At 43.0% G+C, this 16,392-nt stretch overlaps 1 protein-coding gene across 3 annotated transcripts in view; it reads left to right on the top strand.

Annotated features, from left to right (window-relative positions):
• Positions 1–16,136, top strand: part of LOC308280500 (sodium-driven chloride bicarbonate exchanger-like) — a gene marked incomplete at both ends in the record, with an annotated part of 140,212 nt that extends 124,076 nt beyond the window's left edge. The window contains 10 exons of one of the 3 annotated variants that reach the window (XM_080720786.1): positions 2,172–2,333; positions 3,164–3,277; positions 3,971–4,132; positions 4,696–4,947; positions 6,154–6,222; positions 9,393–9,566; positions 10,272–10,397; positions 11,147–11,208; positions 12,646–12,759; positions 16,070–16,136. In XM_080720786.1, the coding sequence (XP_080576912.1) occupies positions 2,172–2,333; positions 3,164–3,277; positions 3,971–4,132; positions 4,696–4,947; positions 6,154–6,222; positions 9,393–9,566; positions 10,272–10,397; positions 11,147–11,208; positions 12,646–12,759; positions 16,070–16,136 (1,302 nt within the window). Of the gene's footprint in view, positions 1–2,171; positions 2,334–3,163; positions 3,278–3,970; positions 4,133–4,695; positions 4,948–6,153; positions 6,223–9,392; positions 9,567–10,271; positions 10,398–11,143; positions 11,209–12,642; positions 12,760–16,069 lie in introns of all 3 variants that reach the window. The other 2 variants (XM_080720785.1, XM_080720784.1) reach the window with 2 other exon arrangements.
• Between the last annotated feature and the right edge of the window lie 256 nt (positions 16,137–16,392).

Below are 16,392 nucleotides of genomic sequence, written 5' to 3'. Positions count from 1 at the left end.
AGGAGACAGTGTGGGGGTTTAATTTCACAGGGTTTAACGGTGCACAACCAGCCTGTGAACAGATTGTAAAGACCACATTCTCCCTCTGTCAGCCACGGCGTCTGTTCTGCCACTGGCAGCATGCTGTGCGTCTCCCACACAAGTTCCAATCCATGCTCCGTCGCATGACGTGTCCCCAGTGGCGTCAGTTCAGAAAAAGCTAAGGTATGGCAACATGACTGGATACCAGTCATGTTGCCATACCAGTCATGTTGCCATACCTTAGCACATGGATGGGCAACTGGTGGCCCGGGGGCCATATGCGGCCCCCACCTTCACTTAATGTGGCCCTCAGGTTAATACTGGAATACTGGAATATTATTGATTTCAGCTGTTACTATTCCAAACATGACTGCTTTAATTCCGTCAGTCTATATTAGTAGCTTAATGACTAGTATAGTAGTAATAAAATGTAATTTGTATTTAGGTTCATAAAGTTAACTCTTATTGTGCCTATCCCGAACTAGTTCGGGATAATTATTAACGTCCTGGGTGCCTATCCCGAACTAGTTCGGCTTTTAAAAAAAAAAAAAAAAATTTGTAAAAGATTTCTTTTTTTCCCCTTTTTTTTTTTTCGAGCCGCGCCGCCGGCCGTCATCTGTTTACACGGCCCGCGAGAGCGTCGCGCCGCCGATATTTACCATCCACTCCAATGTAATCCAGGATCTTTAGAGCTCATTTTCTCTGTTCCATGCATATCCATGAGGTGTGCAAGGTTTAATCATGGCTAAATCGCCGAAAATAGGGCTTCTAAAATGCTTGGTAGCCAATAGCTAACTTCAAGCTAACTTCATCCTGTTCCTGTACATGCACAAAGGAAAGTGTTCAGGCGCATCATGGCTGCGCACAGCTTGTGCATATACCAGCGTATCTCTATGGTGTTTTCTATGGCCACTGGGCGCCCTCTAGTGGTGAAAAGGTGGCATTGAAAGGGTTAACATGAGTATATAACTAAATGCGTTTTAATTAAATCAAAATGTTACATTTCAGGAATCCAATTCCAAATAACAAAAACAATATTCAGGATTCCAATTCAAAAGAAGCAAAAATTGCAAAATCTGCTATTTTTGCTTCTTTTGTATGAGATACTAGAATGACAAAGTAGGACGTAGCAATATGCATTGTGGCCCTCTGGAGTGAAGATGGAAATATAGTGGCCCTCGCCATCATCAAAGCTGCCCACCCCTGCCTTAGCAACAGGCATGAAACATTTATTTTAAGAAGTACATTTTATTTTTTACCCCCGTTTCTACGGTTTCTTGGCCTGGATATGGCAGCTTTGAACGGTTGTACAAGTGCAGCGAAACTTGGCATATGCCACAATTAACAATAATGTATTGCACCTGTGCAGCTGACCTGCGGAACCTGGGAATATATACCATTTTGTCAAGATGGGGAGAATAAAAGTGTGGAGAATATAATTATAATACCTTGTTAAAGTGACCATTTTGTAAAATTTTGCATTTGTAGTTATTTTACCGTAATTTAACCACATAATAACCAGAACAGATAGACAAAGAGACATTCATGGATTTATATTTAAAATTAACTTTTATTTGCCTCCCTGGACCCAGGGTATGGCAGCTGCATACCCCTGCCATACCCAATTGACGCCTCTGCGTGTCCCACGCCGAAAATAGCCGACGCATTGTGAGCTTGTAGGTCGGCTATTTTTGATGCGCGACGCTGTCGAAATCAAGCTTAACAGTACAATGACAGATATTTTGGTGGAAAACAAGGTCACACGTGATTTAATGTGACGCACATTGACCAAGCTGGGAAATGCGCTACTTACTCCCATTGAAATACATTTGCTTTCATCTGTGTTATGTAATATTTTCTATTTTATGTTGCTTTTTAAAGATGTTAAAGGAGTCAAGAAGCATTTTGTCGCTGCCAAACGGTCTATTACTGCAGGATTAGAGAAGGATTTCGCCCAACCGTCCTTTGTTTTGTTGGACGGTAATCTGTCCAAATGCGGCCGTGGCTGTCAGCTTACAAACATACATAGATACGGTACATATCAATCTAAAGGTTGTCTACAATCTAAAGGTTGTACAGGCAAAGCCTTTGTCATTTATGAATTGTTCTGAACTAAACTAAACGGGCTCTCGTGTCTGCCTTTCCCGCAGGACTGTGAGGTGCTCCACGGGGAGTTTGTGGGAACAGCCTGTGGCCCCCACGGCCCATACATCCCCGACGTGCTCTTCTGGTGCGTCGTGCTCTTCTTTTCCACCGTCTTCATGTCTGCCTTTCTCAAGGAGTTCAAGTTCAGCCGCTACTTTCCCACCAAGGTAAACACACGCACACGCACACCGTATAGAGACAAATTCTCTCTCTTGCTCTCCTAACCTGTCTCAAGTACTTTTGTTTAATCTTTATTTAACCAGGGTAGCCACCACGGATATTAAAAATGTAGCTAAAGGCCAGTAGGAAATGCTTTTTATTAAGTGACAAAACAAAATAATTATGTTATCAGCCATTGCAGCACCGATATAAGATTTGACCTCATGTTCTCTCTCTCTCTCTCTCTCTCTCTCTCTCTCTCTCTCTCTCTCTCTCTCTCTCTCTCTCTCTCTCTCAACACATACTAATTCATTCAAGTCATTGGTTGACATTGCCCTGAGGTGGATGGCAGCCCGGTTATTGGATGTGTCGCTGTAATGTCACAGCAGTCAAGCTAATTGTTTGTCCCGTCACGGAGTGTGAACGTAGATGGGAATCATTTTGCCTTGCCAAATACGCTTTACGGTTACACTGCCCTCTGTTGGTCATCCCCGGGGGAATACTCTGGCAGTCTGTGTGTGGCCCAGTTCTATTTGCTCTATTTCTGTGATTTATCATTGAGAGAGGACATTTAATGTGTGGTGTGACTGTGACACTACCATGTCATTGTACAGTGTCACAGCACCCCCTTGTGGTGTTAAAAGTGTACTGCACTGCAGTCAAAGTGTGTGTGTGTGTGTGTGTGTGTGTGTGTGTGTGTGTGTGTGTGTGTGTGTGTGTGTGTGTGTGTGTGTGTGTGTGTGTGTGTGTGTGTGTGTGTGTGTGTGTGTGTGTGTGTGTGTGTGTGTGTGTGTGTGTGTGTGTGTGTGTGTGTGTGTGTGCGTGCGCGTGCGTGTAGGTTCGGGCTTGCATCAGTGACTTTGCGGTCTTCATCACAATCCTCGTCATGGTTTTAGTAGACTATGCACTGGGCATTCCCTCACCAAAGCTGCAGGTCCCCAGCAAGTTTAAAGTAAGTGCAAACAAGAATTTTATTCTATTATAAAACTACATACTCTTTTTTGTCATTAATCATTAAAGGGGCCCCACCATGAATTTCACATTTAATTTCTTTCTTGTTTTTTGGTCTTCCCAGTGTCTCTTCCAGCCCCCCCAAAAAAACATTCATTAACTCTAAGCCTTGCCTTTCATTTCAGTGATTTTCTGAATGGGCGTGTCTGAACGGTACTCTTTTGAAATCGGGCCCTTGTTTATGTCACAAAGGGGCTCATTTCCTATTTGGCCCCCTCGAGAAGGGGGCGGTACTTTTTGGGAGGCTATATTCTATTGAGACTGAGGTGGAACCATGAGGTAAAGTGGTACTAAAATTGGCTTCAATGGATTGACTCTACACCATGGTACCATGCTAATCTTTCTGTATCATTCCAATCTTAGCCCAAAGACAGCGCCCCGTTGCCAACAAAGGGCATTTTGGTATTTCATCTGAAATGGCTTCGAATTAGAGACAGACAGAACATGAAATTTCAATATCCGAGTGGTTGTTTAGGCTAAAACCTGTATAAAACCGTATTATGGACCAATATATATTTGGAAAAGCATGGTGGGGACCCTTTAATCGCAACAATTCTTCAAAACAAAATAGAAAAAGTACAAAACTATGGCACCACCCCTTTAAGTCCCTCTCTCTCCTGTGCTCTCTCTCTAGCCAACCAGAGACGACCGTGGCTGGCTCATCAACCCGGTGGGTCCCAACCCCTGGTGGACCACCATCATCACCTGCATCCCCGCCCTGCTCTGCACCATCCTCATCTTCATGGACCAGCAGATCACCGCCGTCATCATCAACAGGAAGGAACACAAGCTGAAGGTACTATTCGTCACTGTCGGGCAGAAACCTCGTATCTCCAAGTTTGAATGTGTTAAATGTGTTTTTTCGCGACGTAAAGCCCAGCTTCATCACACAAGTCCGTCGCACAAAAGTAGTGAAAACAGCAGATCTACCCCCTTCCCTGACTGCATTATGCTTAGAAACATGTACATCAAAAGTCCAGTTCATTTGGTTTAGCAATTTACAAATGAGCAGGTTCAAACACAATCTGTTAATGTTTTATCATTGACCAGTGACCATAACACTAAATACATATTACCATTTTCTGTTTTTTTCCTCACATTCCCCTGCAGTACCCTCGCGTACCCCTAGGCGTACACGTACCCCCATTTGAGAAACACTGCTCTAGTCTATACCCTTAAACTTTATGCTGGTTTGTTTACCGTTGAGTGAGAAAACGATGTTGCACATTAAGTAAATCATCTGGAGACCCCCCCCCCCCCCCCCAAAAAAAAAATAACTTGGGGGTCCCGACCCACAGGTTGAGAACCACTGCTCTAAACACTACCCGCGCTGTGCTCTGCTGTGGTTCCCTCTTGCAGAAAGGCTGCGGCTACCACCTGGACCTGTTTGTGGTGGGCGTGATGCTGGGCGTGTGCTCGGTGATGGGCCTGCCGTGGTTCGTGGCGGCCACCGTGCTCTCCATCTCGCACGTCAACAGCCTGAAGCTGGAGTCGGAGTGCTCGGCGCCCGGCGAGCAGCCCAAGTTCCTGGGCATCCGCGAGCAGCGCTTCACCGGCCTCATGATCTTCACCCTGATGGGCTGCTCCGTCTTCATGACCTCCATGCTCAAGGTGTGTGTGTGTGTGTGTGTGTGTGTGTGTGTGTGTGTGTGTGTGTGTGTGTGTGTGTGTGTGTGTGTGTGTGTGTGTGTGTGTGTGTGTGTGTGTGTGTGTGTGTGTGTGTGTGTGTGTGTGTGTGTGTGTTAGGGCAGTGTTTCTCAATCTTTTTTGGCTTGAGTACCCCTTTCCCCGATTTTTTTATCCAAGTACCCCCTTTTCCCGACAAAAATGTTTTCCTTATAAAACTGCAAATTAAAACCATCACAAATAATAAAGGGAGTAAGAGTTTCAAACGGTGCCTCCTGAACACATTTATTTTCAACACTGTGGCCGTAACATTTCAGTCCAGTTTTCATGTCAATGACTTACATTCAAACATCATTCAAACACATCCCAGTTGCCTGGTCCCATAATTTGGGTTAGCAACTTATCAGGCTCACAACACGTTTCTCCAAGTGTCATCTTTCTTGTATGGGGGCATTTTCGGAGTACCCCCTGCAGTATCTCCGCGTACCCCTAGGGGTACACGTACCCCCATTTGAGAAACACTGTGTTAGGGCATTCACCAAATTTCGAGTATTCGAATATCAAAGTCACTGTTCGACGTTTTTCACCGAAGTCGATTTTTTTTTCTCTTTAAAAAATATACACCTTCAAACCTTAACATCTACAAGCTCACAACGCTACAATTTACAATTTAGGCATTTAGCAGGTAATATAGTTTTTTATTTTATTTTTTTCTGAGACAATTTTTTTTTTTTTACGGATATTTTAGACTTTTAGATTGGCTAATTTCAACTCTAGAGATACTGTGTGTGCATCCATGCGTGCATGTGTGCTTGATTAGAGGAGACATGACTACACGTGACTACACAATTGATACCAGGAATAATATTTGACAAACTCCCGCATGCCATATTTGTGACTGATATTTAATTGCTGTACTCCCCAGCCATCTGGTGCCTCACATGAGTCGAAACAAACATTCATAGCGATCTGTGTGTTTTTTTTTAGTTTTTTTTTTAAGATTTGTTTTTGGGCCTTTTTTTTGCCTTTATTGGATAGGACAGTAGACTGACAGGAAACGGGGGAGAGACAGGGAGTGACATGCGGCAAAGGTCGCACGGATCGGGAATCGAACCGGCGACGCCGACAGGCATTGATGGATCTGTGTGGTTTTTGAACCAGATTTGATGGTTGATGTCTTTTTCTCCCCAGTTCATCCCAATGCCAGTGCTGTACGGAGTGTTCTTGTACATGGGGGCTTCTTCACTGAGGGGCATCCAGGTAAGATTCATTATTGGGCTCTATTTTGTACCAGTTCTTATGCCTTAACTTAAAGAGGTGGTGCCATTGTTTTGTACTTTTTCTGGTTTTCATGTGTCTAGGAGGTTGACAGTACTTCATTAGACCCCCTGGTGTGGTTGTTATGAGCAATTATGCATTCTCTTTTTATTTGGGTTTTTAGCTGGAGGATGCCACCTGCTGGGTCAGACGTGCCGTTCCAAAAACACCCATACTTATTACATCATAGAATCAACCCCTCCCCTAATTACCATTCACCCAACACATGTGGGTGTGGCTAACTTCCGCTGGGTCACCACCCACCATGACAACCACGCATACCAATGAACTGGTGGGTGTGGCCACATAAAAGGGTCAGTGACGTGACGCCCCAAAAAATGTGTTTTTAAAAAAACTTTAAATTGCAGGCATAAAAGTTATTTACTTTTGTTCTAGTCACTCTCAACCTTATGGAAATACATTTTGTTTTTAGATATTTTATTGGAATCAGACTTTATTCAGCAGTTTGTTGTACTTGTGCCTAAAATCGTCATATGGTGTGACATGAAAATAATTGTTCATAAAATGAAAATGGAGTACATCTTTCTTAAGTTACTCACTTTATCAAAGTCCTTTATCATAACTAACCAGTGATCCACTATAGTTTTTTGAAAATTAATTATATCTGTATATTTTTTTCATAATCGACACTCTGTGTGAGGCCCATGTTCATGATCTTACAACATATTTTAAATGTATTCTGTCAAAACTTTCTCTAAAATTACACAAATATTTGTGACTCTTCCTGATAATATTCTCTATGTAATCCATAAACATTTTTTTGGTTTAATCATTAATAAAGGTATGATTTCTCACTATTTGGAATGTCACACCAAATGATTTAGTGTCACACCGTATGATCATATCTTCATGTGTCAAAGCAAACTGTGTTTTAACCTACCTATTAGTGAGTACTGAACTGAACTACTGATTGATTAAACAATTACCCAGGATAACATGGCCTTAATATTTCTGAACAGGATATTATTGTAGGGCTTTAACATGGGATAAGAAAGAATTGTAGTAGTAGTAGATGGATGATGAGGATGTGCACAGGAATGCTACGCACACCTAAGTCTTCTGCCGGCCCACGGCAGAAGGATCCTAAAGGGACAATAAGGCGCATAGCCACACTTGGAGCCAAGGCATTGAAGGCAACATTTTATTAACACCAATTAGTGGAAACAGAACTCAGCATTCAGGTAAATTGCTTTTTTCCGAAGTCTCCTGAACTTGAACACAGCATTTTGTGTTGAACAAATGTAATTAGGAATCATGACATTACACCACATCACCACTAGCTAAAGAGTGCTGGGTTGCGCAACTCCAAAAATAGCTGATCTACAAGCTCTCGCAGCACAACGTGTTGAGAGCTTGTAGATCAGCTATTTTCGCTAGTTTTGTCTCGGGTCCTACCTTAACACTGTCCACTGTCCAGTCCAGTGAGTGAAAGTACAAAAGTATTAGATCAGATTAGATTATACATTTAGACTGTATTGTACATCAGCCAGTCGTATTTGGTGAGGGTAGCAAACCGGCTGCCTTGTTGCGGTTCTGCTATGCCACAGACAACCTCCTGCTCTTCGTAGAAAATGCAGTCTCGCCCCTTTGGCTCCTCTCTCCTTGCTGGGTCATTGTTTAGTTTCTCACTGTACTTTCTCGTTCTCTCAGCACTTGTCATTTTCCAGCTGACAAAAGAAAATGCAATGTATAGTTTAAGACAAAGAGAAGATATTGTTTAGATTGAAACAATATGTTAAGGTTTCTGTGAAGGGGTTTCTGCTCTGTCTGATGAATTTGAAGTATCACTGAATGAAGCTAAATTACATTTTATGTAAAAATGTTTAAAACAAATGTTTAAATGTACAAAAGAAACATGGAACTTTGTTATTTGTTGTTATATCTGTAGTTAAATACAGTATAAATCATATGGTGTGACAGTCAAGTCATATGGTGTGACAAGCAGACATGTCACACCATATGATTAAGTGTCACACCATATTACTGTTTTCTCCATTTAGGTTTACCTTGAGGCTACTATGTACACATTAGCATGCTAACAGCATGCTAGCTATAACAAAGCAGCCTAGATCTACATGGAAATATGACCAAAACTTCAAATAACTTAAGCTTTTTTTAAAGAAAAGGTGTCACACCAAAAGACATCCAGAATGGTGAGTTTGTCAACGTTTCAACAAGATGGCATTTCATGAAAATGTTAAAATCATAACTCACCTCAGACACCTGTCTTGCAGTTGTGCTGGGAGTGCTGAATAGCCTTACAGAAGAAGGACCTCTCTAGCCAATAGGTGTCCAAATAATTGCCTGTTTAATTTTTCCAAACTAGTGTCACACCAAATGATTTTGGGTTGGGGGACAAAATGTTTTTGATCAGAAATGACTGAAAACATTATGCTTTGACTTTGAAAAGATATAGGCTCAAAATAGAATTTTTTTTTAGCCTAAATTCATTTTCAAATGATTTTTAGCAATTCTTTTTCTTAGTTTTATTCAAGTTCCCACTTTGAGAAACAAGGTCAGGACAGTCACACCATATGAGTTTTGCCATGTTTGGTTGAAGATTCTGAAGAAATGAGGAATGAAATGTTTTAATCTTGAGTAAGTTCACATAAAGCTTAATGTCCTGCACAATATTCAGAAGGTTTTTGACAAATATATTTTTTATTTATACATGTTTGACACTGAGGACAGCGAAAACGTTACGTCACGTCACCCACCCACAAACATAATTTTAACTCTTTCTGTACACTTTTTTGGGAAAAATCTTCCTCCTAGTATAATCATAATAGTAGATAATCATGTTTTATAGGGTGTGCCAATATGTAGTTCTAGAGCGGCCATGTCTTGGGTCAACACAGACTTGAAACACCTGTCCCCGCTAAGGACTACAGTAACTACAATTGCGTCACCGTTGGCACACACTATAGAGGGGGAAAGTCATGGCACCCCATCTTTAAAGGCCTGTCCATACTGTCTCCGATCACCGAACTTTTGTCGGAAAGGCCCTAGTAACTCAGTCCCACTTCCTCCCCCCCTTGTGACGCCCCTGGTAAACTGATACGTGTTGTTCTTGCTGTTTGTGGTCTACGCAGTTCTTTGATCGGTTGCGGCTGTTCGCCATGCCATCCAAGCACCAGCCTGACTTCATCTACCTGCGTCACGTCCCCCTGCGGAAGGTCCACCTCTTCACCATCGTACAGCTCACCTGCCTGGTCCTCCTCTGGGTCATCAAGACCTCCAAGGCTGCCATCGTCTTCCCCATGATGGTAACGCTCTTGTGTAGTGTGTGTGTGTGTGTGTGTGTGTGTGTGTGTGTGTGTGTGTGTGCGTGTGCGTGTGCGTGTGCGTGTGTGTGTGTGTGTGTGCGTCGTCTAGTGCAGTGGTTCCAAAAACTCTTTAGCCCGAGACTCAAAAGAGAAATTAGACGAAATTAGACAAAATGTAGGAAACACAAAAAGGAAATAAAAAATTGTCCCCGACCCACAAATGGGTCCTGACCCAGTGTTTGGGAAACAGTGGTCTAGTGGGCAGACCAGGCACGTGCACACATAGACATCAAAGGGGGCTTGAGCCCCTGCCCTTTTATACGCTTGTAAAAAGTGCCCTCTCCAGACCATGAATGCAGTTTTTAATATCATATAAGAAATGCAAACGCCCTCTTTCCATGCCATACCTGAAGGCAGCATTCAAGAGAATTGCCTTGTCCAAACTCTCCTGAACTTGAATGCAGCATCTTATGTTGAAAGAATTGCCCTCTCTGTGTAAAAATCCATGCTCTACGCCACATCTCCAGTATCAACTTGATTATTCTTAGTTCAGTGTGGTATAAAGCACTGAAAATAGCCGACCTCCAAGCTGCGAGGAGGTTGTCTATTTTCGATATTTCCACTAAAAGGCCCTTTTAGAAATGTCAGCCCCTGCCTCTCTAACATTCTCTGCACGTCCCTGTCTGCCCTGCTCCTCCCCTCCAGGTGTTGGCGCTGGTGTTCATCCGCAAGCTGCTTGACTTCATGTTCACCAAGCGAGAGCTGAGCTGGCTTGACGACCTGATGCCCGAATGGAAGAAGAAGAAACTAGAGGACGGCACACACGAGGAGGTGAAGACACCCGTTTCCGTTGTCCTAATAGGCTATATGCACAGCAGCCATATTGGAGAGAAGCTGGGTCTCTTCTCACTTCCTTCAAAGGTGTTACCAATGATACTAATGAAGGCTCTGCTCCATTTCATGTAGCACAGTGGTTCTCAAACCTTTTATTTCATGGACCCCCATAACTCTCTGAGAGTATTACTATTAGTATTAGAATAGTATTATTGGTAACACCTGTGAAGGAAGTGATCGCAGCGGATTGCAATAAAAATGTCAACTTTTGTTTTGTTACCGTTTTTGTTTTGTTTGTTTTTGCATTAAAACCAGAATGAGGTAGGTAGTTTTGTTTCTGTGTTTTTGGTGGACATTATTTGCAGTCAGACATACTGAGAGAGTACAGAAAAGTCGAATTAAAATAGTCTGGTATTGCTTTTGGCTCAATTAATTATAGTTTGATAACTGTTTTAACATTATTTGTTTACTGAAGCCAGTAGTTAAAGATCTTGCGTGTGAATTATATAATAAATGACTCTCAGAGTTTCACATTGGCAAGACTGTGTGCACGAATTGACACGAGCAGCACTCAAACAAAAGCCATTCTTTTTTTGGTGCATATTATTTTTGTCTTTCCCCTCGCTGCAGGGTTATATTTATCGCTCTGTTCCTTCAGATCCCATATCAGTGTATTCTCTCTCTCTCTCTCTCTCTCTCTCTCTCTCTCTCTCTCTCTCTCTCTCTCTCTCTCTCACCCTCAGGAGGAACACAGTATTATCGCAGAAGAAGAAGGCATTGTTCAAGTGCCGCTGGAGGTGCACTACAAGTAAGTGATTTAAATCTCTGTGGCTGTTTTACTTCAGGCTGCACTTAGCAGCTGAAGCTGAAACACTCTATTTCCTGAGTACGTTGTTAGGGCGGATTCACACTGCGGTCTCGGGACCGGTCTCGAGGCTACTTGGCAGATGTTTAGACCGGTTTTGACAGTGTGAAGCCTGCGGTTTTCCTCAGAAAATAGCAGATCTACAAGCTCACAACGCGTCGCGGATGCGAGGCATTGTGAGCTGGTAGATCAGCGAACGTCACTCGACGCCTACTATACAGGTCTATTGATATGCAAATAGGCTTGTTTCTTTGTTAAACAGTTGTCGAGGTGTGAACTTCGGCCCGGCTCAGAAAAGGTTTGGTCGTCGGGGATCACTGCAACACTGTTCCACACTGCGCTGTCGCGCGTCATTGGATTGTTACATCAACTTTTGTGCCTGAATTTCTTGGCGACCAGAATCAACAATGTCGCATAGTTGATGACGTCTGTATTCAATAGCGAGGCACTATGTGCATACCGCCACCTATAGGATCGGGACGTATAGTGCTAGTGATCTCCAGGGAGGCTAGAAGGCATGCCAATGTGAATGCTGGCCAGCGTGAACCAGCAACCGTTTTCAGAATCAGTTCTAATCTTTCGGTTCCCTGGGTACAAGGATTCACTCACATTTTGTGCTTTAACTATTGAGGAATAGCAGATATACAAGCTCACATCGCGGCACCGAGTGCCGTGCTGTGAGCTTGTAGGTCTGCTATTTTTTTTTTTATCGTGAACATCTGAACATTTCAAATCCTTCTAAGGTTTTTTGAAAAACATATGTTTCTATATCAGTGGTTCTCAAACCTTTTCATGTTAAGGAACCCCAAAATGATATGTATTTTGCCATCTCAAAATATTTAGCTCCAAGGACCCCCCAGAAGCAAAATGTTAGTTATAAATGTTCGCTTAAATACTATATATTCACATATATACATACTGTATATTCAAAGATTTGCACACATTTTCACGACTTTTCAAAAATAGCAGATCTACAAGCTCGGCTCTCGGTGCCGCACCGTGAGCTTGTATATCTGCTATTTTTCAATAGCTAAAGTATAAAATAATTAAGGCCCCTCCAACTTGGGCCCTAGTAACTCAGTCCCACTTTCCTCCCCCTTTTGACGCCCCTGATCACTAGTATCTTTTCTGTTGTTGTGGGGAAGGCGTTGTGAGCACTTTGAGATTTACACAAATTGCAAAGTGCTTTATAAATAAAAATCCATTATTATTTTTGTTATTGGTTACGTGAGGACAAAAGTATTTGTTATAAACCATGGCTATGCTAATCTCTCTCTCTCTCTCTCTCTCTCTCTCTCTCTCTCTCTCTCTCTCTCTCTCTCTCTCTCTCTCTCTCTCTCTCTCTCTCTCTCTGTCTGTCTCTCTCTGTGTTTGAAGGAGTGATGCTGACCCTGCTACGGTCAACATCACTGATGAGATGTCCAAAGGCTCCTTTGGAAATGTTTGGAACAGTGTGAACCCTGAAAGCGCCAAGAAAGATCCTAGCACTAAAAGGTTGGTTCCTCTGAAAAACACATCTGTTTCATCGATATATGATAATATATACTATTATATCATACGATGTATAGCACAAATTCATTTCACAATACAATGAAGACAAAACCAATAGATGACATTGTCTTAATGTTAAAATTCTGTTTATAAACTGGGTGTATCTTATTAATGTAGCATTTGCTTTGAACATAATTGGGATTCCATCCCAGAATCCCAGGTAGTCGGGGCCTTAGGGAGATAGGTAATTTCGTGCTAATCAGTCTAAAAGTGCCACATTTTTCACAGATGTAGCCCAGGGCACGCTCTAATGATTTAGCTAGGGCGCCCGAGTTGGCGACCTTCGGGGTCGCCACAGCGGCCAAATCAAGTTGGGCTCCCATCAACTTTCTATACAGGAGGAAAATACCCAGGAGAAAAAATCTGCTTTAAGTAGGATGTGAGGGGTCGAACTAGTGGTTAGTCATGATTCTGAATCCATTGCAAGCATTTATTTAGCTCACAAAAAATGCCTTGGGCTACAAAGGTCCCCACAAAACGATGGTTTAGTGATGAGTCATCACTTTTCACAGTTTTGTGGGGCCATTTGTAGCCCAAGGAATGTTTTTTGTGCAAAACAAATGCTTGCAATGGATTCAGAATCATGACAAACCCCTAGTTGGACCCCTCACATCCTACTTAAAGCAGATGTTTTTCCTCCTGTAGTATAGTGTATAGAAAGTCGATGGGAGCCCAACTTGATTTGGCCGCTGTGGCGACCCCGAAGGTCGCCGACTCGGGCGCCCTAGCTAAATCATTAGAGCATGCCCTGGGCGACATCTGTGCAAAATTTGGCGCTTTTAGATTTATTAGCATGAAAAAACCCTAAGGCCTCCGACTAAGGGAACATCTTTGTTTAAAGGTCTTTGTCCAGTCCAAAAGCAGCCCTTCTCTCATAATGTCAAATCATATCTATTCCCCACGGCACCAGTAGACTAACCTCTGATATCTCCTGCCAACCTCTCTCTCATTCCATTCCAACCCCTAAGCTCCCCTTCCTAACCCTTCAGAAGCTGATATCCCAAAAGGTAAGTGGTCCCCGATTCCCAGCATCCCCTGACAGCATGGCGAATGATGTGTTTGTGTCACCTGCGTTGTGGCTCCGTTTAGCTCAGCAGGTGCAGCTTGTCTTTAATTAAACACTGCTGCCACAGAGGGGTTCAAACTATGCTCCTTAGTCCTTGCATGCCGCAGTGCATGCTCACTCTAAAGCGCTTGCATAAAAGTGTGCACGCAAAGATGTGTTGTGTGCTGCTACTTACAAGGGCCTTTTCCACCGGCAAAGAATCGGTTCTGGTTCTTTCTCCCGCCTATGGGATGAGCTTTTCCACCGAGAACCGGAAGTTTGTTCCGAACCGTAAAAGTTGGTTCCGAACGGGAACCACAAAATCCTTGGTTCCTGTGGTTCAACCTTATGGTTCAATCTGGTGGAAACGCAAGCCGGTTCGCAAGAACGAACCAAGGTTCCAAGAAAGTGGAACCGGCACCGGTTCTTTGCCGGTGGAAAAGGCCCCACAGTGAAGTAGGCCTACTGGAACTTTGGGAGTTGTTGTTGCATGTGTGGAAACTTTATCGGTTGTTGTAATGGTTGTAGTTGGGGATATAGACAGAGATGTACTGCTCACCAGTGGTTCCCAAACGGTGTGACAAGGCACACAGTTTTTACGAAAAAAACACATTTTATTATTACAATATATAGCAGGTGTCTTCAACGTTTTCAGGCCAAGGACCCCTTAGTTGAGAGAGAGATGAAGCAGGGACCCCCACAACCCATAGATACCATATAGTTTCATCGTTTGACGGCACACTCATCAGTGTATTTTGGATTCATGTCAATGTGTGTTTTCAGATATTTAACCACATGAACCGTCAACAATTAATAAACTTGACCTTTCAACTCTGTACTTAGTCTGCTCTTTTTCCCCTCTGCACCAAACCTCTTTGCCAAAAATAGCCGATCTACAAACTTGTAGATCTGCTATTTTTGGCTAAAGTTCTCTGAATATGGACGCTAGGGTTCATGTGGTTAAAATAAAAAAAGAGAAAAAAAAAAGTTTCTATCACAGAAAGATTTGAAGGAAACCCTGTAGTAACTCTGAGGACCCCCTAGGGGTCCCGGATCCCCTGTTGAAGACCATTGATATATAGGAACAACACCAAAAGCCCATTCAATAATCTCACATTTCAAGATCAACCTTTTTTCCTGCCTTTTGTGTGACTTGGGCACAAAAGGTTTGAAAAACCATTGTTGCGTACACCATGGGAGCACTGGCTGACTTTGTCAGATTAATATGAACAACTAGATGTCTGGCTTAACAGCATGACCTGGGCATGTTGTATTCATGTTCATTCAACCGAAAATTACAGCAGCCTTCAAATGACTTAATTTAAAAGTGTGTTCTCTTGATCTCGACAAAATTTAAAGTACGGAATGTAATCAAATTACAATTACATGCAGGTAATTATAGTTGTTAGCCATTGCCTATCTCTAACCCTAACCCTAACCCTAACCTTAACCACAGTAAAACTATGCCTAACCCTAACGGTGGGACTACACCAAGCCGTTTCGCGCGCGTCAGTGCGTATGCGTGCGTATGCGGGGCGCGCGCGCGTATGTGCGTTTTGGATAGATCCAATGTATGTCAGTTCAGCAGGCTACACCAGGCGTACGGATAGCGCGAACCACGGATACGCATTCCCTAAAAATAGGATCGGTTCTATTTTTTAAGCACGCCTATGCGTTTTGTACATAGACTATCTGGTCTTCCTCACATATACTCCCTCCTTGGTGTAGCCTGGAGCGTTTACGCATACGCGAGCCTCTTCACGGACAGTACGCGCGTATGTGCACATTTCTTGGTGTAGTCCCACCGTGACCCTAACCTCCGTGGGGTGAGGCGATATCATTCCTGCCGACGCTACGTTGTCGTTGTAGTAGTTGTGGATCAAAGCGACCGCTTGTTTTCCGCCCCGCGCAGCACGACGAGCGCTCCTGTTCTCAATTTCACTGAAACTCAAAAAAAAATGTGAAATATACACCAATGGCACTATTTCCCGTAGTAGAGCTCTACTTTAACTTTTTGTAAAAAGTAACGTATTTGATAGGCATTATGCACTGGCGTATGCCCTGGCCACACGAATAGCCACGGATCGTAGATTATAGTCTGCCCTCAAAAAAGTCTAGAACACACCACTTGGCGAGTTCATATAGTGTTACTTTCTTTGACTTTTCATCTCTCTGCTTCTCCCTGTCTTGCGGGACGGCGGTTTCCAGTGGCGCGGAGAAGAAACACAAACGCAGGAGACACGAGAAGAGCCTGGACAGGGAGACGAGTTTGTGACGACACACACTGTCCTGTCAGACCAACCCCAACCTCCCCTACCCCCGACAAAAATATAATAATAAGGGGATTTTATAAGATATTTGACCAATCTGCGAAGTAAATCGTTACCGAGAAATGTCTTCACCAATGTGTTTCTAAAGGTGTGTAATAATATGTACTAAAATGTTGAAATTCAACTTCCGGGGGAAAAACGGATTTGTGTTTGTGTTCCACTAACTACTATACAGGAAACAAGAAAAAAAAAAAAGATGCT

Source organism: Nannobrachium achirus (genome assembly GCF_963921795.1).
Source record: "Nannobrachium achirus genome assembly, chromosome: 24".
Lineage (NCBI taxonomy): Eukaryota > Metazoa > Chordata > Actinopteri > Myctophiformes > Myctophidae > Nannobrachium > Nannobrachium achirus.
The sequence above is the reverse complement of the archived record's forward strand: the minus strand, read 5'-3'. Positions and strand labels throughout refer to the sequence as shown.